Source organism: Rhipicephalus sanguineus, chromosome 5, assembly GCF_013339695.2.
Source record: "Rhipicephalus sanguineus isolate Rsan-2018 chromosome 5, BIME_Rsan_1.4, whole genome shotgun sequence".
NCBI lineage: Eukaryota > Metazoa > Arthropoda > Arachnida > Ixodida > Ixodidae > Rhipicephalus > Rhipicephalus sanguineus.
In genome coordinates this window covers 27,221,195-27,245,866 of record NC_051180.1, presented here as the reverse complement: position 1 = coordinate 27,245,866, position 24,672 = coordinate 27,221,195, and the positions used below count along the sequence as shown (strand labels likewise).

The window sequence follows — 24,672 nt, the reverse complement described above, 5'->3', positions numbered from 1 at the left end:
CACGACGACTCTTAGTCAGTACGCATGTGGAGCGGCTGCTGCGAGACAAAAAAGGAAAAAGACAGTGGAGTGGAAGATAAATTACTCGCTGCTGCAGGAAATGTGGGACGGACAGATAGACGCCGTGCAAAGTCGTCCGGCAGAACCTCGCAACGATTACGGGATGATAAGGACATCGCGAGCTTTAGAATGTTCTTTTTTTTTCACCCGCATGCGTGTTTTCTATAAAATACACCCTGAGATCTCGTAACAAATGGACGGTACCATGCTGGAAGTCTACTGACCGTAGTAGCTTTTCTGTTTTGCTGGCATTGGTGCGTAGATGATCTGAGGTTGCACAAACCACGCTCTTGACGCTTTCGTTTAATGTATACTTTTGAAGGGAGAACGTTGGTGCAATATCAGCACTGCCGCTATTTCTGGGCCTAAAGTTAACTATTGAAGCCGCGTAATCTGGTTTGTGTGTTCTCACTGCGAGCCATTATGAAATGTAGGCTTCAGGGCTTTGTGTGCATACGCCAGCTCAATATTTCTTGAGCCGAGGTGTAAGTTACGAAGGGCGGGGGGGGACTTGCTCTGACCCCCTCCTCCCTCCCCCCCCCCCCCCCCCCGCGCGGATTCTTTCACAGGAAGTTCTTGACAAAAATATCTCGTGTGAGCCATGTCTTCCAGAAAAAAAAAATAGTCCTTACTCGATTGCAACCACTGGCAACTCGCATTTGAATGTCCGCGATCAAAACTCGTCACGTAAAGAACCGACTGGGTATGATATTTGTGTTAGATACCAATATCCACGGTTTCAAAGCTAATTATTCGCTAACACACTCGTCATTAGACTAACTCAGGCTCAGACTCTGATCAAGCCGTTATTCTGAGTCTTTGTGTGGCCAACTTCGTAATATTTTGGTGAGTTTGAGTCCGAGTTAGTCCAGTGGAGAAAAATGGTTGCAAATCTCAGTCCGAGCGAGCCCTAAGCGCAAAATATATTTCTTGAGTGAGTCTAAGTGAGCTCCACATTTTTTACCGGCCTATGCTCACGTGTAATACTATCTCATGATAAGATGGCCAATATCACTAAACGACTAAACTGTAATGAGAGACGCATTTATGCAAGTGAGCTCAAGATACAAGGATTACAAAATCCACAAAAATGGCATCTTATACATAAAACGGAAGGTTAATAACAAGAATATGTTCTTTATCTATGATATGCAATGCAGCAGTTGGAGTACAGGGAATTTCAAGAATCATACGGGACGGCAAGACAGGGTATGACATTTCACATTGCCTGCATTTTGTGTTGGGGAGCACAGAAACGTGCAACTGTGCAGCGCTTCCTGGGCATCACGTGAGCCGACAGAGTCCGAGCCCGTCGTTGCGTGTAGAGTCAGGCCCAAGCACGTTTGTTAGCCCCGAAAGAGTACGGACGGCTTAAAAATAAAGTCCCGTCGGTACGCAGTGAGTTCTCTCTCTTTCAGCCGGGAAGCGTAAGCAGCAAGGTAAACAAGAAGCGCGAGCTCATTTCACGCACGGTTGACGCTCGCGAAAGGGTGCGAAGAAAAAAAGAACGCTTTCGAACACTTCCCCGTGCGGGTGCCGTATTGTACACCGCGTCAGACATGTCAAAACAAAATGCACTTGTTGGCAACGTGCTGCGCTTTGTGAATCCGTTAAAAGCTGGAATAAGAAAAAAGAAAATTTGTCCGGATGAGCCCCGAAATAAAAATTAACAAATAGGATATAAACCTGAAGCAGACTTTCTATTGAGCGCTGGAGTCGGTGCATTGAAGTTCAAGCAAGCGATGAGATTCTTATTACGATTTCGGACAATTTCGTTGTTTTGTTTTGTTTTGTCTCTTACGAAGCTGGATGCCGAGTGACTGCACCGCAAGCTGAGCGTGATGACATCTCAAAGCACCATTATTTCATTGCGAATGTGCAGTAAAATATAGTCCGATGTTGTGTCGTGATCTCTTCTCTCTTGTCTGTGTTTGCACGCCTATGGCGTCTTCGATCATGATAGCACGGCACATAAGGAAGGATGTGTGTGTCTGTGTGTGTGGGGGTGTGGGAGGGCAGAGCCTGAAACACCGATATCTTGTGACTTTTCGTAAGATATGCCCAGGCATAAGTTACAGTGTAAAGATTTCTACTAAATACTCATGGTGTTCAGCAGGGCTTACATTTGCGCGCTGTAGCGAATGATTAGAACACAATTATATCGAATGTCACGAAGATCGAATTTGCTATACCTAACCGCGCACTGCACTTGCCATGCTTGTAGTGCCTCATGTATTCAAGTTTTCTATATTTTCAACTTCATCGGGCTATCTGACATTGGTGAAGCTTCGAAAGTTTATCTAAACTAGCATATAGAACAACTTAACACTCCATCATCCTAAAACTTATGGCTCGGTGTCACTATCGCAGTCTACTTACATGAGACGCTGCTTACAGAAATTACATGGGAGCCTGCAAATACTAAAAAAAGAAAGCGTGATGCATGACCGCCATCCCCTCAAGGAAGCCTACGTTTGAGGCAAAAAGAAATCAATCTACCAAGTACGCACGTTTCAGGAAACATATTTCGAGGGTTTTTTTTTTAATGGTACACAGCGCCTCCGTCTTTTCCACGACTGCTTACTTTGGTGAAAGCAACATTATGCTTAAAAATAGAAACAGAAAATGTGATTGACACATGCTCAGGTTTTTTATCAGTGTACTACGAGCTTGAATTTTAGCTTAGGAAGTGGCACTGCAGCATTTGGTGTTTTTACTTGTTTTTTTTTCTTGTTTTTTTTTTCACGATAAGCAAGCGCTTTTTTTTTTCTTCTTTAATGGCCGGCACATTTCAGCGATCATGATGGATTGCAAAAGATTTGGGGACCGTGCCCTTTAAGGCGTCTGATGGAGACTGAGCGGGGTGCAGATTAGTAGAACTTCATCTACCCTAAAAATCACTTCCAACTACCGACAAAGTCGGCTTTCAAGTGAGGAAAGAAAAAGTCCAATCGTTTTAAAAAGTGCATCAGCGTGTTACCACCCGAAATTTTTGCCCAGTTGTGAGCGGCTTTATACATCTGAATATTGGTCGAATACGTTAAGAAAAAAGGAAGATGCAAGAAAAGGCAGAGAGGTTAGCCAGACGTGCGTTCGGTTTGCTACCCTGCAATTAGGTGAGCGAAGGACTTGCGTAAAACAAACGAATCACTTAAAGCACACTTAGACCCGCATTCACAAACCAACCTGATCCTTATCTCTCGTTTTGCTTATCGTTCTTGTGCCCTGAACGTGCGTTAAGTGTGTAAGAACAGTAAACGGGGCAAAAGATAACTGATATCGGTTTGCCAATGCTGACTTCATCTTTTCTTTTTTTTTGTATACAGCACATTTCGAGCGGTCTGAAATGCGTTGATGAAGCGTGACCTAAACGTTATATGATCACTGATTTTTTTTTTTTTTGCGGTAGAGAAAGCACGTGCCTTCCAGTAACAGCTGCTTTTTATTTTGCCTATAAATTTTATTACTTCATTTACGATCATAACTGCAATATATGAATAGACGTTCTTAAACTGAAGGACAAAAACAAATGTTTAGCAGCGGAGCCACATCATGCTTGCTGCGTTAACGAAAAATAGGCGGAATAGTGTTCTGTTTCCATGCAATACTATATCATTAATGATACCCTAACCCTGACTTCAAGATAACCTCTTTAATACTGGAGTGAACCCGAAGCTGTTCTCCCTGTCTCAACTCACCGAAAGAGCCATGCTTATAGCGTCAACTTCAAAAGGATAATAAAGTGTCTCGATACACGCAGTACAAAGCAAGCCAACTGCGTCTAGAGTATAGAAACAAGCAATGATGTACATAAACGCACTCGATATCTGGATATTGCTTCAAATGTCCACAAAGCCTATGTTATTGTACCGCAGAAAAGAACACGTTTTTAAGCTGAAGCCGCATATTTGTTCAGCTCAAAAGCGATGTTATCCTTTGTATTCCGGGCATATGGCCTTAAGCAGGACGGTTTTGGCGATTTATACGACTATGAAATGAGGGTGTATTCCTTTTCTCTCGCTCTCTAACAGTGTAGGAAAGGTAAAGTTTGTGTGTGTGTGTGGGGGGGGGGGAGGGGAGGGTGAGGAGAGGACTGAGAACATAAAACAAATGCTATGAAAATTCTTGAGCGGGATGTCGCTGGAGCGAACGTTTCAACATGTGGTCTCCTTTTCGAGACAACTAAAAGCTGAAAGCATAAAAAAATGCGAGATCTGATATCAAAAGTGTCATTCACGCCAAAAGAAAACACATGCCAGTAAATATTTCGATTTAAGAAAAACAAGGTGCAGTGTCCCCTCCATCCCCCTCTTCCCCTCTCGCGCAAAAAAAGCTAAAAAGAATTGAGTGGAAGTCCGGCGAGCTGTCAGGTTGAGAGGTTTCAGTACTATACCTCTGAAATCCCAAAGTCCAATACGGTATGCCTGTATGTTTCCTTTCATCTTTTAAGCACTGGCTGGAAGTGGGGTTTCAACACATTGTCTGGTCACTGTCCCTTTAAAGTGCGGCTTTGCACTGTGGCTTAAAGTGTGACTCTATACTGTGGGTGTTTTCGTGAAACAGAAAAGTTACATTTGGCAAACGGAAAGGTTTCCCGGCGTGCACGGTGAAGAGCTATGATGCCCGTTCACTGCACAAAAAGCAGAAATATCGCGATAAGGGCTGCTGGTACCTTGAATGTTTTCATTAGAGATTTAGCTAGTAGCCTCCTTGAAGGCGGGGCGCAATGAAACGTGCAAATATGTGCCAGGTGCAAATACTCTTTGACACATTCCATTCGTATAGACCATGACGTGAGGTAGTATATTCCATTCAAATAAGGTACAACATTTCATATTGATCATTTGACAATGACTGGCATAATATTTGGTCAGCCTTACGCGAGGCTACAAAAAACTTATTTTGATTAGTAGACATTCAAGAAAACACCGTCTCTTTAACATAACTAGGAATGGGAGATGAGTGATATTGCAATGAGGCTTTACACAACACAGCCTTCCATACAGAGACAGCGTTCAGAAAGATTGAGATTAAACTGACCCGTAGCATGAAAACGGTGTTCTCCATCGGGTCAAGGCGCTTTTTCTTAAATTTTTAAATGGCGTTTACTGTGTAATGGGCTATCGTGTCAGCTATGATTGGCTAAGAGGCTGCTATGCCCTCCCTGATTGGCTAAAAAAACTGCCATGACACGATCTCGCAAAATCCAGCAGAGGGGAATAGTTCAGCATTCAAAAGAAGGGAGACTAAGGTTATTAAACGATCATTACGTTGTAAAATGAAAGTGAAAGCGAGAAATTACTGGACGAAGAATGTTGTTTTTTAGACGACTGCAATTGTGCCTTTTACGCGCAACAAAGACTGCACTTCAGCATTCTTAACTGTCCTGTTTGCATTGTCACATTGTTACCCTACAAATACACAAAAAACTTGAAGTAATACCTCATTAGTAAAGCATGAATACGTGACCAACAGCATACATAAAATGTGAACAAGGGCGCATCGCACACTTTTGACCACACGTTCACTCATACAATAATACATAGTCACTGCACGGGATATCAATACGTTTTCAGAAGCCTTAGAGAACACAAATAGTTGGACAGGCTACACATCTCGGCAAAAATGGAAGCACGTGTGGCTGTCATTGAAATTGCTGCAACATTCAAATGCAACATTCAGTGACAAACTAATTGAGTTGCTTTTCACGGTTCTGCCTTTAGGAATACCTGCAGCAAATGTTACGACGTAATGTTCCTTCTGTCTCGTTTTACATGTAATGAAGGTTTCACTGGGAATCCCTAGGAAATGTCGTTCAATATTTCTGGGTTTTACTACTAAGAAGAAGAATGCGCAAGGCTAAGATTTTATCCTCACCGAAGACCTTGACCTCCTTCTCTTGGACCACAGTCTGGAAGGAAGGCGCCTCAGCCGACGCCTCACAGCGGTAGTTTCCCTCGGTGGACAGGTTCACTGATGAGATGAACACGTGACCCTCACGAGACCGGGCCATCTGTGAAGCAAGGGAATCAGTCATTTTTTGTACTAATATTTCAGGACGCGCATTGGTGGTCCATAATTACGTCAGGCGAATGCTTTCATAGCAATGCTCAGCTAAAGCAGTTATTGATACCATATGACTTTATCCGGGTAAAATGCGTAAGACCTCGCAGGTTACGTTGAGGAATGCTCTATTTTGGCAAAAAAAAATAATAATAATAATTTGAAGATAGTGGAGAGGTAACATGACTGTCGGCATTGCAAGCTCCTTCTGATGTAGCACAGAAAAAAAAGGTGCGCATTAAAGGTGTCGATACGAGCCAGTAAGACAATGCTTTTGAATGAAACCGCACAAAAATAAGAGAAAGCACTTTTTGTATGCCTCTGCTCTCTGTGGTGTTTCGTGTCTTTTCCCAATGTTCCGTTTCTACTTTATACACATGAGTACCTTCTCATGGTGAATACACCGCGATTACCTTCGTACAGCGTGCGGAATACCAGAACATGGATAGACACATTTAGCTTTCTGGAATTAGCAATGCACGTTGATTGATTTGATTGATTGATTGATTGATTGATTGATTGATTGATTGATTGATTGATTGATTGATTGATTGATTGATTGATTGATTGATTGATTGATTGATTGATTGATTGATTGATTGATTGATTGATTGATTGATTGAAAAGACATTGCTCCGGTCCCTGTGCGGAACTCGTATATGAAATAATTCGAGAACCCTTGCCCTATCGAGAAAATTGGGGCAAGCGAAGCTTTCCATCTGCGCACCTGACGTACTATACTTCACTTTTTCTTTCTTTCTTCCTTTCTTTCTTTCTTTCTTTCTTTCGTTCGTTCGTTCTTTCTTTCTTTTTTCTTTCTGTCTTTTCTTTCTTTCTTTCTTTCTTTCTTTCTTTCTTTCTTTCTTTCTTTCTTTCTTTCTTTCTTTTCATTGCCTCGCGCAACGCTCCCCCCTCATTGTTGCCTTTCACCATGCCAGGAATCGCATCTATATCCGCGTGCTCAAAGCGCAACACTTCAGTTCCTATGGGCAACAACGACGACCATGCGTTCGTATACAGGCAACAATGAAATGTGACAACGTGATATGACAAGTCATCTACATAAAAGATCAGACTGACATGTCCGAAACACCTGATCGCCGACGAACTCACGATCGAGAGAGCATCAATTATTGGAAAACGGAGCATACGAATACGCAGGTGACCGGTGCATCATACAGTGCTGCATTTTCTATACGCTCACCCACTACTGCTTTTTTTTTTGCCTACGACAACGCCACTGAAATCTGTGAGTTACAAAAGCTCCGCTTAAAAGAATGTTCAATCGTGCGATGCGAGAGGTGATGCGTCCGGCAGCGTTCACTCACGTCGACCACCACACCCGGCAGGTCGTAGTTCTGCGCGGGCGGCCTGTCCCGTGGAATGTAGCGGTAGAACTCGGTGTCGTTCTTGTACCACTTGACCGAGTACAGCTCGTCGGACTCGAGGTCGAAGCTGCAGTTGAGCCACATGCCGCGGCCGTGGATCGCCGCCGACGGAGCCGACATCTCCAGTAGTCGAAGACACGACATGCCTGCGTGAACGGTTGGAGCAATTACGGCAATGAACGCGTACCATAATACATGACCAGGATTTGGGGACATGTGCACGTAGCGCCATCTCTCGTCGGTGACAGCCGCGCCCTGCCGTAATTGAATGGAAAACAAGCAAAAAAATCATATCTGACGAAAATAGCTGGTTACCAAAAAGTACCCCCGATTCTATGCAGCAAAGACCTAATTGAACATTCTGCTAAAATTAGTGTCGCACTACAAACCATGTGACTTCCCAGAGTGTTTATATTTTACAATGGGGGCCCATGTGTTTTTTTATGGGCGGTTTTCAATTATCCTGGGAAGCCACAAGCTTTGTAGTGTGACACTAATTTTACAAGAATGTTCAAGCAGGTCTCTGCTGTATAGAATCGGGAGTGCTTTTTTGGTAACTACATTTTTTTTCGTCAGATAGAATTTTTTTCGTCATTTTCCCATTCAGTTATGGCAGGATGCTGTTGCCGCCACTGAGAGATGGCACCACGTACACATGTCCCAAGATCCTGGGAATGAGATATTGTGCAGCTCACATCTTATAACATATCTCCTTAAGGCGCAATGTCCACATGTGTGGACGACACTGTTTTTGCCAGTTATTTGGACCACTGGCCAATAAAGGGCAAGATACAGTGGGTGTAGGGTGAATTGAACCTCCTGAATAACCGGTGTGTCTTGACTTAACCTGAATGGGCTGCTCATGACTGAATCCAATCACTTTTGTGAAGGCGCTACGATGTTTGACGTGGCGCGTTCATGGACCAATGTCGATAGTATTATTTTTTTTACCCTATAATGGATACAACCAAAAACAAATTACGCACATATTTTGAGCATACGAATTGATTCTTTGTATGTAAAAATGAAGCGTGACTGGCTGAAGTAATGAAATATTTATTTACAAGCTAATTACGATCATTTACAGAAACACACACAAAACAACTTATTACTTCATTTTCTTTCTTGGAATGAAATATCGAGTGCCTTAGATTTATGTTGTGCGAATTTGACCAATTTGCAGACATTGCATCATAATTTGTGCCTGAAGGGAGTATGTGAACGGAAGCTTTCTCGAAGTGGTTAATTAAATGCTATAAAATTATTGTTCTACAACGAGTTCAACAGTGCATGGATCACAAGCCTACTCATCATACGTGCGAAAATCGAAAACCACGCGACTCATGTGATTCACGTCAGTAATCTCCTTTCTCGGCAATTCACTACTCTTCATTGCGCCATCAAAACAGTGGATAGAAGTGACAATGATAAACAAAAGATAACATTAACAAACTATCAGTATCAGTAACTATCCTATCAGTATCAGTACTTGCCTTGAAAGGAAAGGAAATTGATTATCTATCTGATGGTTGTACTCAAAATGCGGATGGGTTACTATGATAATACTGATGGTTTGTTCATGTTATCTTTTGTTTATCAGTTGTCCTTTCTTTCCATCGTTTGCACTGCGCTAGCATATATTGCGTGGTTTTGACGATTAAAGCATTTTTGTAAGTCAGCGCTGTTGCTTGTGGTTCCTTTTCTCTGGTGCTCCGTCTTTTGCGCTGTTTTCTTTCCGCTATCTCGCACTAAGACCGGTCGAAGCAAGAAGAATTTGAGTCTTTTTGGGTGGATAATACACCATGTCCGAATCCACATTAAAATTTGATGCACTTTAGCGACGATCCGACCAAGCGCAGGCACGCAATGCGCTGGGAGGAAGGACATATAAGTATTCTCTTTATCAAAAAAATTATGGGCTCAAAAGCATAAGCTTATTGCGGCGAGAATATTTAGGTACAGTTTTTTTTTTTTTCATTTCGTAATTTCCTGTACAACAAAACCAGCCACCAGTTCACCTAGAGGGGCTCATCTGTGTGTATGCTATTCGGTAAGCTAGCAGCAGCAGCACTTAGATCAGTGATTTCTTGCCTTTTGCTCGATTTATTAGGCATTGCAGCACACAATTAACTAAACGGTATATGCATTCTTACCGCCAGTTTAATGTTGCATATAACAAAATCCGCCCACCCTCAAATTTCAGTTCATGTGAATATGCCTTGCAAGGACGCCGGATACATATCGTCGAATCCAATATAGTACTGTAGAGAGAGAGAGAGAGATGTAATGCGGATAGGCAGGGAGGTTAACTAGAAAACATATCTGGTTTGCTACGCTGCACTGGGGAAGGGGTAAGGGGGGACAGAAAAGTAAGAAAGACTGTAAGCTCAAATAACACAAATACCACTACATAATCTCAGTTGTACAGTTATTAATTAGAGTGATTTTTAGTATCAATGGATGTCCACCGCACCTGACAGTTAAGTATCGAAGAAACTCGTTTTTAAATGCGTAGCGCTTCTGAGAGAACCAAAGGCCTTTTGACCGTTTCTATAACTCGCCACCTAGGTCTGGGCGCTCTCGTGGTCGTCCCCTTAACTTGGTACACACCGAAATCGGCATAAGGTTGTACCAGAATACGACGAACATGACTGTCAGGTCCTGACATCACTATCAAGACGTATGAACGGTAACCCATTTTCTGGCGTAACGCTGGAACTCACGTAAGACTTGATTCAAAGTGCGGCATACGCAGGTACTCGCTGACTACTTCGCACGAAATAGATTCCACAATGCGCGGGATTCACCGGAATTTTCTCCCCTCGGAAACACTGTGCTTTTCTAAAGTGTTACCTGAAACAGGCGACACATATTCTCATCAAGGCATGGTTTTTTTTTTAATAATGTTATCGCTCGTCGGTCCGAAATTATCCGTCCTCTCTTGACGGAAACTATGACGCATGCTATGGATGCTAAGAAAGAGATGATAAAAGAAGATAAGGGAGAGAAAGAGTTAGCGAGACGTCGGTAGTTGAGGAGAAGGTATATCCGGCGGAGCAAGGCCGTGTACCACGTTATCGGCGACACCCCTGCTCCGAGAGCGGTGCTCGATGGCATCGTCGACGATGCGTGTGCTCGAAGCGTTGTTCCGCGTCGGCCCTGGGAGGCGCGGCCGCGTATATAGTATAGAGAACAAGGAGCCGCACTCGCTCGCCTTCATTTTTTTTCTTCTCCTTTCCTCACTCAGCTTTTCGCACGGCGGCTCGACGAAGCGCCGGACCCCGCCCCTGTGCTCGGGGTCCGGCGCCGGATTCGCCGGGCCCCGACGTCATGACGGCCCACCTGGCCTGCCCGGATGTGCGAGATCGAGGCCGTCATTGTCGCGCTCCTGACGTTGCTGTTTTTACTGTTGCTTTGTTGTCGTCGTGGCTGCCGCTTATAGAGCGAGAATGTGCGACCGACTGCGCCGCCGAAGCGTTGCGCCGTCCCTCGCGCGCCGCCGTATTTCGAGCCTCGAGAAAACCCAACCCGATCACCTATGAAACCAACGAGTGGTTGAAGAAGCGGGAAATTTTTGTCTGTGTTTTTTTTTTAAGATTTGTTCTGTTATGTTGTAACTGGACCGCTGTAAAGAGTTTGCAATTTATATCACCATGGCTACTCTGTTTCTATAAGTTCTGCAGCGCAAAGAAGAAAAAGGAAATAGTTACGCGTAAACAAAAACGAAGCCAGGAGAAAAGCATATAGCAAACTGAAACGAATAAAGAAAATACTAGTAAAATGGCAATAGACAGCTCGCTTGCTCTAGTTCACTTTGCAGTAGAACGTTCACAAGCGCACATTTCTATCCAAGTTCTACTCGCAGCATACAGACTAACACCTCAGTTCGTATGTAGCTAAACATAGCTGCTCAACACAAGCGCCTATCTAGTCTGGTGTCCACTAAGAAATCGTTTAGAAGATGATCGTCTTTTTCTGAAGATACTTTTCAGGCCCCGGTCTAAGTAATTTTTGTAATGTGGGAGAGCGCCTGTCCAAACTTGCCAGTATTCTCTAACTTTTTTTCTGAGCTCCCATAAATTTGTGGGACACTGCGGGAAGCATATAGCCCACATTTATTACATCCCGTAGCACCATCATTTGCCTTGAAACGAGTAAATAAATTTCCATCATAAAGACAATATGGACCCATAAGGAACAGAAGATAATTAGCGGGGCTAAGTGAAGAGGCGCTCTACTTCAGTATCCTGCCCTGTAACCATAGGCTATAGTGTCTTTTTATCGGTTTGTTACCCCTTGCAAGCGAGGCTCATTTCTGGCCTCCTTCAATGCATCGCGCACCGTCATTGTACACGTCCGATCATGGACGCCGTACACTGTAGTCTCCGTAGTGCTTCGCTGTATATTAAAGAACCATTCTTGAATCTCGGCTTAGATATCGTTTCGTTCTTTTTTTCTGCATACAGGTTGCAGCAATAGGCCTATTCTCGCAATTTCTCATAAAATAAAGTGGGCCTTCTTTAATCGTGCTGCTCAGGAGTTAACTGACGCGGTACATGACGTAAACACGGGTGATAGTCTCCAGACAGCTAAAGATATACTGCGGGAACACGAGACAATGAGAAGAAAAAAAAAAGCAGATAGGCTGGTGTTAAAGCTAATACAAATGGTATAAAAGCTCCCAAACCAGTAATGAATCTGCACCTTGTGTAGTGATGTGGACAAAAAAATTGGGGGATGCTTAAGCTTCGCCTTTAAGAGTTGAACGCGATAGCGATATCCTGGCCCTAGTGCGCACTTCGAACACTACAAGTGTTTAACAGAATGCGCGCACTAATGTGTGTGCCTTATGTAATGGGTAGCATGCTTTAAATCAGGAGCAATTATGCGCGAGAAACTTTTTCGAAGTTGCGATGCACCCACTATGTGCTCTTAAGGGAATACGCGCAGTAATGTGTGTGCCTTTTGTAATGGGTGGCTGTCTTTAAATCACCAAGTCGTTATGATAGTGACATGGTGTGACGCCCGATGGTAATGTAAGCTTGTACCACGCAATATTACTGCGATATTACATCTCGTATTGTGACACCTGTATACAGGACGCGTGTTTCTGGGAAGCGTGAAAGTTACTTTCAGTGCAGCTCCAAGCAGAGGCGTGTCTTTGTGGTAGAACACCTGCTTGCCACCCAGACGGCCTGGGTTCGATTCTCACTTGGACCCAACATTTTTATTATTTATTTTATTTGGAGCTTTTTTGATTTTTCGGTCACGGACAAGATGATGATTTTTCGCTCACAACCAACGGCGCCGACGCCGACGGCGGAATTTCTGCGATACGAGCTCTTTAACGCTATCGCGTTAAAATTTGGTAGTGACTGCTAGAAAAACGCTTGTTTAAATGTTGTCGACACCCAAGGAGCATAATACAAACAATGGCATTAGAAATTGGCAAATGTCAAATGGAGCGTAAGAAGCATAGATCTCATATTCTACGACGTGAGATATTAACGAGTCCGTTTTTCTTTAACTGTTAGTGAAAATTACATAGCTTCTCATTTCTTGGCAGCAGCAGTAGTTTTCTGGCTCACGAGATGTTAAGAAAGTAAAGGAGAATATTCGAACACTTGTTAAAGCTTTCGCTTCCTTGCTTTCAGCAACAAGAATTAGGATCTTTTTTTAAATGTATTTTTTTTTAATTGAGCTAACAAATTTTCGCACGTGCCACTACAACGGCGCTTCAAGACCACGCGGCTAAAAGGCAAGAAAAACGAATGCTTGACTTTATAGAAGCGAGTTTTCTTTCTTTTTTTCTTTTTTTTTCGGATAGCTCTTAGACGACACTCCGGGAATTGTCTAATTACAGTAAAGCCCCGGTGATACGATCACGGCTCGTACGAATTTCGGGGTGATACGAATTTTTCTGTGGTCCCGGCCAAGGCCCATTAGCCTGCAATGTATTGGAGCACGGTTGTTGCGAACCGATTTGCACACCGCGACGTTTGATACGAACGTACGCTATAGCGCACAGGTACGAACAGGTGCTGCCCGCGCTGTCGCGGCAGTCACGCGCGGGCGCGGGCATGCGCGCGAATATCGAAGGCCTTTAGGCGCCTTCGCGTTGAGATTACAGATGACGTTGACGCCGCGCTTTTTTTTTTTTTTTCGACACGTTGACGCGTGCTCCTGTGCTCGAGGCAGCAGCGTCGTTGTACTGTGTTAACGTGCCTGCCACGTCGATGCAAGCCATGTCCCCGCAATCAGACGTTTTATGAAACAAGACTGAAACTTGGGCTGCGGGTCCGTCATGAAGTCCCATTAAAGGTGGACGAAGACCCCAAAAGACGAAGCAGGCGGTCTTGGCGTAGGAGCTTGGCCTCTATCTATCGAGTGCAAAGCGCTTCTTAAGTCACATTCGCCGCAGTACTTTGGTGTCATGCAAAAAAGAGTAGTAAGATTAGGCAGGCGGTCACGGGGCACAACACATCTGGTTCATTAATTACACACGCGCGCATGTACCGTATATTTACGAGTACAAGTATGATCGTTGACATCTAAAAACTTTACTGGCCATCTTTCAGAGCTGTTTATGACGTCGCTGCGGCCCTGAGAAACACTAAATCAAAACGTATGCCAACTTTCTTTTGTCGCATACTAATTTTCCGTGTTTTCTGGTGATACGAATTTCGGATGATACGAATATTTTTTGTAACCCCGCGAGATTCGTATCACCGAGGTTTTACTGTAGTCAGCTGCTCTGTGGTCGAATTTGTCAATTTTCGCACGACTCTGGCCGCCAACGGCTACATTTCGTACGTGTGTTTGTGGTATACCTGCAAAAAGTGACACGCGGCCGCGTGAACGGTAGTATCCGAAAATGAATATCCTCGCTACGTCGGTAGCGGTGTAGCTGCGCCCGTGGTATCGGACGCTTCACATTCGATAAAAGTTCTTCCGTGCCTTTCGGCGTGGCGTTGGGAGAGAGAAAATTGAGTTGCCTGCCGGCGACAGAAAATTAATTATGGCAAGCGCGACACTAATTGCGTGAAGCGAGCGTGGACACTGGAGCGTGGCAGATTTGCGAGGTAATTTTCATTGGCGCTTTTTCGTGCGTAATTTCATTGGAACTTTAAAAAAATACATTGCGGTGAACATGGGAGGAAGACCGCGGCTATGGCCACGCGGTACCGTTCCGCTTTGTTTTTTGTCCAAGCGTGGCGAACGATCTGATATAGGGAAATAAAATAAATAAGTTGGGCGAAGGAGCATCACTTATTTTGCGAAGCACAGGCGTTTTGGATTGTTGTATTGTGGTATTTCCCCTCTTTTGTCTCCGGTAAAATTACTAAGAAAAAGAACGGGTTCGGGCTAACGATTGGTTCCACTGTGCTAGTTATAAATGCAAGCTTAGTTACAGAAATATTGCACAACACAACTTTATGCTGGTAGTGCCACCTCTTTTCTTTCTTGTTTTTATTATTTGATTCTTTCATTCCATCCCACAGCGTTATTCGCTCAACCGGATCGGGAATAGAGCGATGTCTCTATTCCAGTTGCATCCGCTGTGTTGGCTTAGGGATTACGGTGCCTGACTGTTGACCCTTAGGTCGCGGGATCGAATCCCGGCTGCGGCGGCCGCATTTCGGTGGAGGCGGAATGCTGGAGCCCCGTGTGCTTAGGTGCATGATAAACTTCAGGTGGCCGAAATTTCCGGATCCCTCCACTGCGGCGTCTGTCATGATCATATCGGTGTTTTGGTATGCAAAACTCCAACAATTTTAAATGCGAAGCATTTCTTGACAAACCTTAGGCACTTTGAGCATTTCTATCTATCTATCTATCTATCTATCTATCTATCTATCTATCTATCTATCTATCCGCCTACGTTTGGGTGCTCTCGTGATCGCCTCATTAACTTGGTGTAGACCAAAATCGGCATCGGAGGATTTGATGAATATGACTGGTCATGACATGAATAACGTGAAAATCTTGTCGGGTATGTCGTCAAACCCTTTTCTCAGACACGTGTGGCACATACACGTTTGTTTACCACGGGCCGCGGTGTACGGATACGCGCCACAGGTTATTGACAGTTTATAGCTACCCAGATGCGGGAGCGTTAAGAGAAACCGACATCGGGAGCGTTCACCCAACAAATGCAAAGAATAAAAATCAGGATCCCAGTAGGAATCGAACCCAAGCATTCTGCGTGGCAGTCAAATATTCTACCACAGAGCCACGCCACGTCTAGAAACTGCTTTGGAAAAACACCCGATGCAGGCGTAATGTCGGTGCAACGTCAGTTGTGGTTGTGGTGCTGGCTATCTAATTTTATAACATAGCAATAAACAATACATATGTACTCCCACGATACAGGCGTCATGTCAGGTTGACATCTGTGGTTCCAGTGTTGGCTCCGCTTTTATAGCATCCCAATAAACCTTGCATTTGTTTTCCTGTGATTCAGCAAGCAATATTTTAGCGTTACTCGGCCCCGGATGAGTACGCTAACTTAAGTTACGTATGATATTCACATCATCTGACCATAAATTGCACTTCGCTCACTGACGTATCTGCTCTAGCATGACTGCTGACGTTACGTCAGGCCATAAGTTACCCTTTAAACACCATTGTTGTCGACGTGCCTGGTAAGCCCAGGATGCGCACACAACTACTACACTTGTTTAAACACGCCAATCCACCTCGTAACGCTTGGTAAAAGCCAAAAAATGCAGCATAGCACAACTCGCGGCCTGCTTCGCATGAAACCGATTCCCACAAGGCGTGGGATCTCTCGAATTTTATTAGCTATACAAGTTGTTGCTCTGACACAAACAAGGCTCCTTGTAGTAATATCGGCTACAGAGGCATTTGTTGTTTCAGCTCTAGATTACTTCATCTACATTTTCCTGTGCACCCTTTTCTTCCTTTAATGATTGCTATTAGTTATAAGTAGAGCGCGAAATTAATTTGATTTCGAAACAAGCTTAAGTACCACAGATCCTCACGATAGCTTCCCTTTTATCGAGGAAGCATCGAAGGCGGCCCCGTGTTAACACTGAATACTTGATAGCTTTCTTTTGGGGACAGTGGGAAGTGATGACATAAAAAAAAGAACGGAAAACGAAAAAGTAAAGCAAGCATGCATGTTAACCCAGAACAACTAAATGTTCAGCCCTGCGGAGTAAGGCCATTGCCCGCTTCACGCACATTTCCTTCGCGGCTTCGTGCGATGTATAACTTTACTTTAGTGTGCGACAGGTGAACAAACATAAAAAAGACGAAAGAAGACAACGATGAAAAAGGGGGGGGCGGGTAAGTATGTCCGTGCTAGTGCGGCCACTGCCGAACTGAATTAGTGATGACGCAGCTCATTTTGTTGAAACGTCCTGGTGGGCGAGGGATGGTCACCCTCTTCCCGTACATGGCGTCCACTCCTGCCTTTTTAATCAAACTGCTCGCTTGGGCACCATGGAGGCCCAAGTTCCAGGAGCCGCCAGCGACGATCGTGCATCTTTCTATAGGGCGCGTCTGCGGCAGTGAAGATGAGCTTCTCGGCAAAGAGCTCGTGAGCTTTGCTCTTGGCAGCATCGAGGTCACGGACCGGCTGCTTAGGGAGTTCGTAACCTCAGCCTTCGTAACCCAACCACAAAGCATGTAAAGGCTATTAGAAAAAGCTAATCGAGAGTATTGTAATCTTGTTGAAGCTGTAGTGACTTTGCCAAAAAGGAAAGCATTGTTGTTCTGTTGTTGCTTCAAGCGAAGCTATGTCGGCGAGCCCTTTTGGACTATGCTGACAGTGGCAGCTTCCGTGTTGCCGAAGCTGTCGTGAAGAAAGAGAGATAGAGAATAAACAAGTACGTGCAGGTGTGTTGAAAAGAAGTTTATGTATAATTTTTTTTTTTCACCAAGCGAAAATGTAGTGTCGTTCATCCAAGCACATCCAAGTATGGTTCGTGCTACTCAAAAGGCCTGACTGACCCAACGCGTTGGATCTTTTTTCCTTCTTACCATGTGAATAAACGCTTTAACGAATGAAATTGAGGAAAAATTACCTGTCTCATGATTGGATTGAATGTCGGTCTTCCACATCGGCGTAGCCAGGGGTGTGCCGGCAACAATGTGGCAGACCGTTACTCAATCCCCCCCCCCCTCCCGAAAATTTTCAATTTCGCACGCACGCACGAACATATATTGCACGATAGTTGAATCCCCATCGAAATGAATTTCTGGGTACGCACTTCGTCTACCAACACAATTCAATGCCTCAATCATATCTTATACTCTTACCCGCGAAGAAACATTCGTGTGTCCTTGCACAGCGCTACTTTCTGTGGCATAGCATCGTCCGGTGAACTCCGAACAGAATACCGAGTGTCACAGCACGCCTCGTAGCTTCTGCACTAATGAAGCATATTTAATGTCAGGACAACCACAGAACGCTACTTCGTTCTGTTCGAAAATATGAGAATCCCACTAATTTCGCGCTGTGCCGGTGCCAGTACGCCAGTGCCAGCAAAGCCGATAATTTGAAAAGTTATACACTGTAAGCCAATGCTCTAGTTCTTTCTTCCATATACGAGAAGGCAGTACAACAAACACCTGACACTGTCCAGAGACACAAGCTACCACCGCAGTAACGCTTCGGATAATTTCTATTCTGCACCAGTCCCTGACGACTGCTCAACAAGCCTGTTTTATGTCGCCGCACGCAAATGTTTATAGGTAGGAATTAATACGCTACCCTCTCGGTAGGACCGCGGGAAAAGCACTTGACCAAAGTGAACTGCACAGCTTGCAAGCTACAGATTGATGCTAATGCTTGAGAACCAACGATTCGATTAAAAGATCGAAATGTAATTATTTCCTAGCTAGTTAACGGCTCCACGTTATGTCCCTAAACATGATTCTATTTTTGTGTAGTGGTTCCAGTCGCACGAGCGCAGACGTAGAAGGCAAATGGGTTCTTTATTTTTTTTTCTCGGCAGTCACTGAGGATTGTCGGAGCAGTATATTACAGTATCTAAACGTACAAAGGCCCGAATTCTCTGTGGCTACAGTATGCGCGTCTCGAAGAGCTTATCATGCGGTTACGAGCTCGCTGCACTTGGATTAAGCGAAAGCACACATCCTTTCAATCGGCGCATTCGTGTAGGCGGAAAAAGACCGACCGACCACCACCGACCATGAAAACTCTTTTGAGATCAAAGCGAAACAATATTTACGAAGCTTCAAATCCCGCAACAGCACTCCGTCTCGTCAAACGCTTAAGTTAATAAGTCGGCCTCTGTACAAATCAAGGAATGAAGGAAGCAATCAAGAAAACAAATGGGAGAAGGCAGGGAGGTTAACCAGACACATGCCGGTCGGCTGCCCTACTCTGGGGGAATGGGAAAGGGGAGTGGAAAGATGAGAGAGAGGGAGGAAGGAAAGGAAAGAAGGGAACCAGCACTAAATGCGCTGACGTGAATGTGCCTATTGCAATTTGCAATAGTCAAAGGCGTTCACGCAAGTCCGTAGGCGTTTGTAAGTTATAGGTAGAGTTACGAGAGGGAGAGAGAGTGCATAGAAGGGCAGATAAAAACCAGGGTTACGGTAGATGTCACCGCAAACTGGTCAGCCCGAGCCTCTAGGCGTTTTCAAACTGTTACGCACATTGCATACACCAGTGCGGAACCTCAAAACTCCGGGCACCATTGCGGTCTGTTAAGCTTATTTCGTGATCGCCAAAGTAGCTGATGGCGATCGAAGCAGCGTAGTGGCCACGTGCGGTTGGTGCAAATTAGGGTACTGTGTTTCCTACTAATTGTCTGCGGTCAGCGCGTCTTTCGAAGTCAGCGGCTCGTTCTCGGTAGATAGCGTGATTAGTGGCCGCCTAACTGTCTATCTGGTCTCGCGGTCGGTGGGATTGGGCAATGGGGGGAGAAGTTATATAGATAAGCAATACGACCGACCTGCATCGATTGGAGCCGAGAGAAGCGTTACGGGGCAATGGGCAGACAAAGCTGGAACGGTGGAACTAATTAATGCATCAGCATCTTATACCGACGTCATCATCGCCTCGTGCAGAATGACATCGAGAAGCGACAATAGGGAATCCCACGCGCTATAGAAACTACACGAGCTGCTCTGGGGGATGAACTACGACCGACGCTTGCAGGTTAGAAACGTGGCGTCGCGCGGCTATCAGCGCTCTAGCCTCGTTTGCAACCGCAAATAGAGGCGCCACCGTCGCCGCCGCCGGTCTTATTAGTCGGCCAAGAAACGAAGCTGCCTAATTGCACCCATGTCCAGTGCCGACGTTGGCGTTTGCTGACAGCGGCCATGATTAAGTGGGTCCCTCTCTCTTACACTAACCCTTCCGCTCTACCCTCCACGCAGTTTTCTGGGACTCCTCCGTGTTGGCTGTATCATTTGGCGCATGTAGCGCGCCAAGGGCGGTTTTAATATCGCCAAGGTGTATGGGAGCAAACGACGACGACGCCATTAAACAGCGGACGGGAAAACGGCTTGCCAGCGACCTTGCGCCTTGCCGCCTCTTCTTCCTCCCTTCCCTGTTTCCACGTGATGCCGTGACCCTGCATTTGTAGACGTGGCGTGGCAGCTGGTTTCCTTTCGCAGCACGGTCGCGGCGCGACAGTGTTGCGTATTCAGCCGTTTTACGTCTATATCTCCGCCAGTGTGTGAGACGGTTTTGTAAAGTTAAGGTTTCTAGAATTGTTTACGTTTGTAAGACCGGTATTATAGTACGCGTGCACTTGTATGGTATTCGTCGGAAAGCGCTTTGATTTGAGAAATAGGAAGTGTACAAAACAGGGCGGCAGTTTTGTGCATAAAAGATAAGGAATAACGGTCAGCGTTGTCATGATAAGGCAAGAAATTAGTTTGAGATTACTGTCCTGCGGTGCTGCTGACCCGAAGGTCGCAGGATCGAATCTTGGCCGCGGCGGCTGCATTTTCGATGGAGGCGAAAATGTCTGAGGCCCGTGTACTTTATTTAGGTGCACGTTAAAGAACCCCAGGTGTTCGAAATTTCCGGAGCCCTCCACTACGGCGTCTCTCATAATCATATCGTGGTTTTGGGACGTTAAAACCCAGATATTATTATTACTGCCCTGCGGTGAATAAACTTAAAGACTTTAATTTTTCTTTATAAGGGCCTTCAATAATATTTGGGCTAAAGTTAGCCGTATCGGTCCCATAACCACATAGAAACACAAAGGTGCGGTCGGTGGAAGAGGCCGCAAATTAGCGAAGCTTAATTGCGATAAGGCTTATTATTTTTGAAAGTTGAACCAAAGAAAAATCTGGTACATCTCGTATACAAATCGTCGTGCCACATATACAGTCAGCGTCATAAGTTTGAGGACCATGAAGCGCAAGGAAAAGCTGAATATTCCCGCTGCTTCGACAGCATGCCTTGAATTAGATTTTGCACCGCCACGGTGGTCTAGTGGTTATGGCGCTCGACTGCTGACCCGAAGGTCGCGGGATCGAATCCCGGCCGCGGCGGCTGCATTTTCGATGGAGGCGAAAATGTTTGAGGCCCGTGTACTTAGATTTAGGTGCACGTTAAAGAACCCCAGGTGGTCGAAATTTCCGGAGCCCTCCACTACGGCGTCTCTCATAATCATATCGTGGTTTTGGGACGTTAAACCCCAGATATTATTATTATTATTGAATTAGATTTCCGGCCTGTTCTAAAACACGCTAACAAATTGTACTGTACATTTCGACCAAATAAGTCACGAAGTGCTGCAGAATTCAAAGTTTTAATATACCTGGCGATCCCTTAACATTTAACGGCCCCTGTACATGTTAAGTGCGATGTACTGAAGTTATAGAAAACTAAGACATTATAGCTTGGAATGAATGAAGTCATTGGCCTAAATTATTGCTGTCTTACCGGCTAATCAAGGCTTCGCGAATGAGCAATGCAAAAACGAATGCATTTGGGTAAGCCATTGTTATCATTAGACTTTATAACAAAATATCATCCTATTCTTGCGCCACACCGGCTCTCGGAATTAGCCTGCACGAGTAAGTATTGAAACGCGTTAAACAGCAGCATTTTTCTAGCAGATTATCGGAGAGCGAAACAATGGTTGAACTCGTTTTGTGTTCCAGTCCTTTGCAAAATACTAAGTCATTCTTGTTTGGTGTTGCTAACATCAGGCAAATAAATACAATACTGAAATGTTACTTTCTTGCGAGGACAATAAAAACAATGGGCACGTTTATTTTACGACGTTCCACTACACGCATGGTAACCCATTCATCCAGATTATAAACATAGAAAATGGCACGTAAAACTTCTTCGGCAGTGAACAAGCAAAAAGCGCGCCTATTGAGCTCGTCAAGAAGCTTTTTACATTGCGAAAATATGTCGTCAACTGAATTATATTGTATTAAGCTGCTAATCAGTTGCTAGACTACTCTCTTTCTTAAGCGCTTCTTTCCATTTTTCACGAGCAAGTAAAGTACCCTTACGTACATGGCGGGATGAGGAAAGCAGAAAAAGAAATTCCTTGGAAGCTACCCGCTAATTGAGTTTATAGGCCTTAAAAGGCCGAGAACCTTCATGCAAAATCCCACTTTACAAAAGATGTTTGCAACACGTAAGACCTAGTTGCACCGTTTTGAGATAGAAACCTTTGTAAATGCTCTTGCGCTCTCCCAGTGCTGACCGGCCTCAACTTAGTCTACAACACATCTGCATGTATTCAGCGGAATTTGATAATGCGACAAGGAGAGTTCAAAAACGCTATTTGTTCGTTCTCACGCTCTTTCGAGAAAAATGATTGCATCACTCACAAAATTTATATGTAGACGAATGTGGACCGTGGAAAGAATGAAATGCACGCAGATGTTGAATTGCGACCGTAAATTTTGCTTTAAATTTAAAAAATGGTTAATGTGTATTTCGTGGCAGTCTATAAGCCCTTTGTGAAACGTTTACAATATTTCCCTGCTTCTTGGGAGGGCGAAAAACGAGAGGTTTACGATTTATGTGAAATAAATGCCGAATCGTAGGTTACGGTTTTGCCCCGCCACGGTGGTCTAGTGGCTATGGCACTCGACTGCTGACCCAGAAAGTCGCGGGATCAAAACCCGGCCGCGGCGGCTGCATTTTCGATGGAGGCGAAAATGTTTGGGGCCCGTGTACTTAGATTTATGCGCACGTTAAAGAACCCCAGGTGGTCGAAATTTCCGGAGCCCTCCACTACGGCGTCCCTCATAATCAAATCGTGGTTTTGGGAGGTTAAAACCCAGATATTATGAGGTTACTGTTTACTCCGTAAGAGAGAAGTATATCGAAGGCAGGGGCTCCACTAGAAAGAGATTTCAATAAGGCTAATGAGTGGCCATTCTAAATTAACAGATAACTATGTAGGATGCAGAAACTACCACCACCTGAAGCTTTTAATTAAATGGTATGTGCTCGAGCCAAGCGAAAATTCAGGTTGCGTTGAAGAGCTTGTTTCGCAGAATTTTCGGTGTCCGCTTCGGTGACAGTGTCGTTGGTTGTGAGCGAAAAATCATCTTGTCCGTGATCGAAAAATTGAAAAAGATGAAGATGGAATAATTAACAAAAATCTTCGCTTTTGGGTGAGAATCAAACCCAGGCTGTCTGCGTGGCAAGGACGTGTTGTACCTCAGAGCCACATCATTGCTTGAAACAGCTTCGAAAAAAAAAAAAACACCACATGAATTTCATGTAATAGAAGGAATCTCCTAATGCATGTAATATCGCGTGTCAGAAGCGTAGGATCGCGCCAGGCGTCAAAACATGTGAGTCAACAAAGTGAACAGCTGCGTTGGTTCGCGTGTTGCCTTACGGACGCGTAGTGGGCCCTTCGCTGATTCGCAAAAGGAATAATTATGGCGTAGTGGGCATTTAACAACTGTACTTGTAGTAGGCATTCTAGGATAGTTTGAAACGGCCAATGTTACGCGCACCGTCGTTCGTTTCCTTGTGGCACAGCTGAGGCATGCACCAAGAACCGAAGCGAGGCTAGCAATTGAGAAGGCTATGCGCTCGGCCCAATTACGCTATCGCGTTCTACACTTGAAGGCGGAGCTCAAGCGTCCTGATTTTTCTCAAATATGTCCCGGGGCACTTTTGTCCGCGGTAGTACACGCGCATTGTCCTGTAACGTCATTCAGTCTCCTCGCACGGTACACCGAACTACATTCATCTTCTCGATCCAACTTTATTACTGCAACAGCCAGCGCCCTATTCGTTCTAATTATCGTTTCTCCTCCGCAAGCCGACATAATCCTTTTGGATGTGTATGGTGCACCATAAACTTGCCGTTCTTCTCCGCTTCTTGTTTTCTATCTTACGACGTAGCGCCGGCCTCTTGTTTATCCTTCCCTCGCGGCCCTGTTCACGGCGCCTTCTCGAGTCTTTCGTCAGCCTCAGTGTCCACAAGACCCGACAAAGTGTGCCGAAACTTTGCGCGAAACCTAATTTAAAGCGTAAAAGAAATCGTTACCAGACGGCCCCGCAATCCAAAGTTCGGGCGTCGTGAAAGGGGACGGCGTAAAAACAGGGCCAGCTCTGTTGCGTCCCGCCGACCGATCGGGACCCTAGGAGGCCGCTTCCCCCTCCCTCTCCCTTGGCAAGGGCGCCGTCAGGGCTGCGGAAAGAGCGGAGGCAGAGTGCGCAAGCGGCGGGGCTTCATTGTGGTTCGCGGCGCCAGTAGCGGTGGCGCTGGCGCCATGAAGATGCCGATACAAGGCGAAGCTGAAAGACAGACACGAAACCCCCCCCCCTCTCCCCACTCCCCTCACTTGCTCCCTTTTCTCGATTGGGAGTCAGCGCAGCCGTCCTTGTATCCCCCCCGGCTACAAGACCACGAAAAGAACGCTCGCGCGCAAACTATTTGCCGCTTGCGTTTCTTTGTTCCTTCTTTCTTGTTTTCTTTTCTATATTTCCCAGCGTCCCGCTTCGGGAATCGGCTTCTCAAGACCCGGGTACGGAAGGGGGTGGTCAGCCCTACCATAGCGCGTGCTTTAAGTTCAGCCGCGACCGTGTTTGGTCCGTTTCGGTTCTTGCCCTTTGTCGATGTCGTCGACGTCCTCTTTTCATAGCCGTGTTGCAACTTGGGTTCTTTCGTCACGCGAAGCTGCCTCGTGCTATTGTGACCGATGCACGAGG

The 24,672-nt window shown here is 45.2% G+C and overlaps 2 protein-coding genes across 3 annotated transcripts in view; one reads left to right on the top strand and one right to left on the bottom strand.

The window, feature by feature from the left end:
- Nucleotides 1-24,672, top strand: part of LOC119393397 (uncharacterized) — a 316,479-nt gene that overhangs the window by 78,513 nt on the left and 213,294 nt on the right. The gene's annotated exons all lie outside the window — the stretch shown is intronic.
- Nucleotides 1-24,672, bottom strand: part of LOC119393398 (uncharacterized) — a 61,876-nt gene that overhangs the window by 7,259 nt on the left and 29,945 nt on the right. Inside the window, exons 2-3 of the mRNA XM_037660390.2 lie at nucleotides 7,452-7,657; nucleotides 5,938-6,073 (exon numbers count right to left, since the gene is read on the bottom strand). Coding sequence (XP_037516318.1) covers nucleotides 5,938-6,073; nucleotides 7,452-7,657 — 342 coding nt within the window. The remainder of the gene's footprint in view (nucleotides 1-5,937; nucleotides 6,074-7,451; nucleotides 7,658-24,672) is intronic.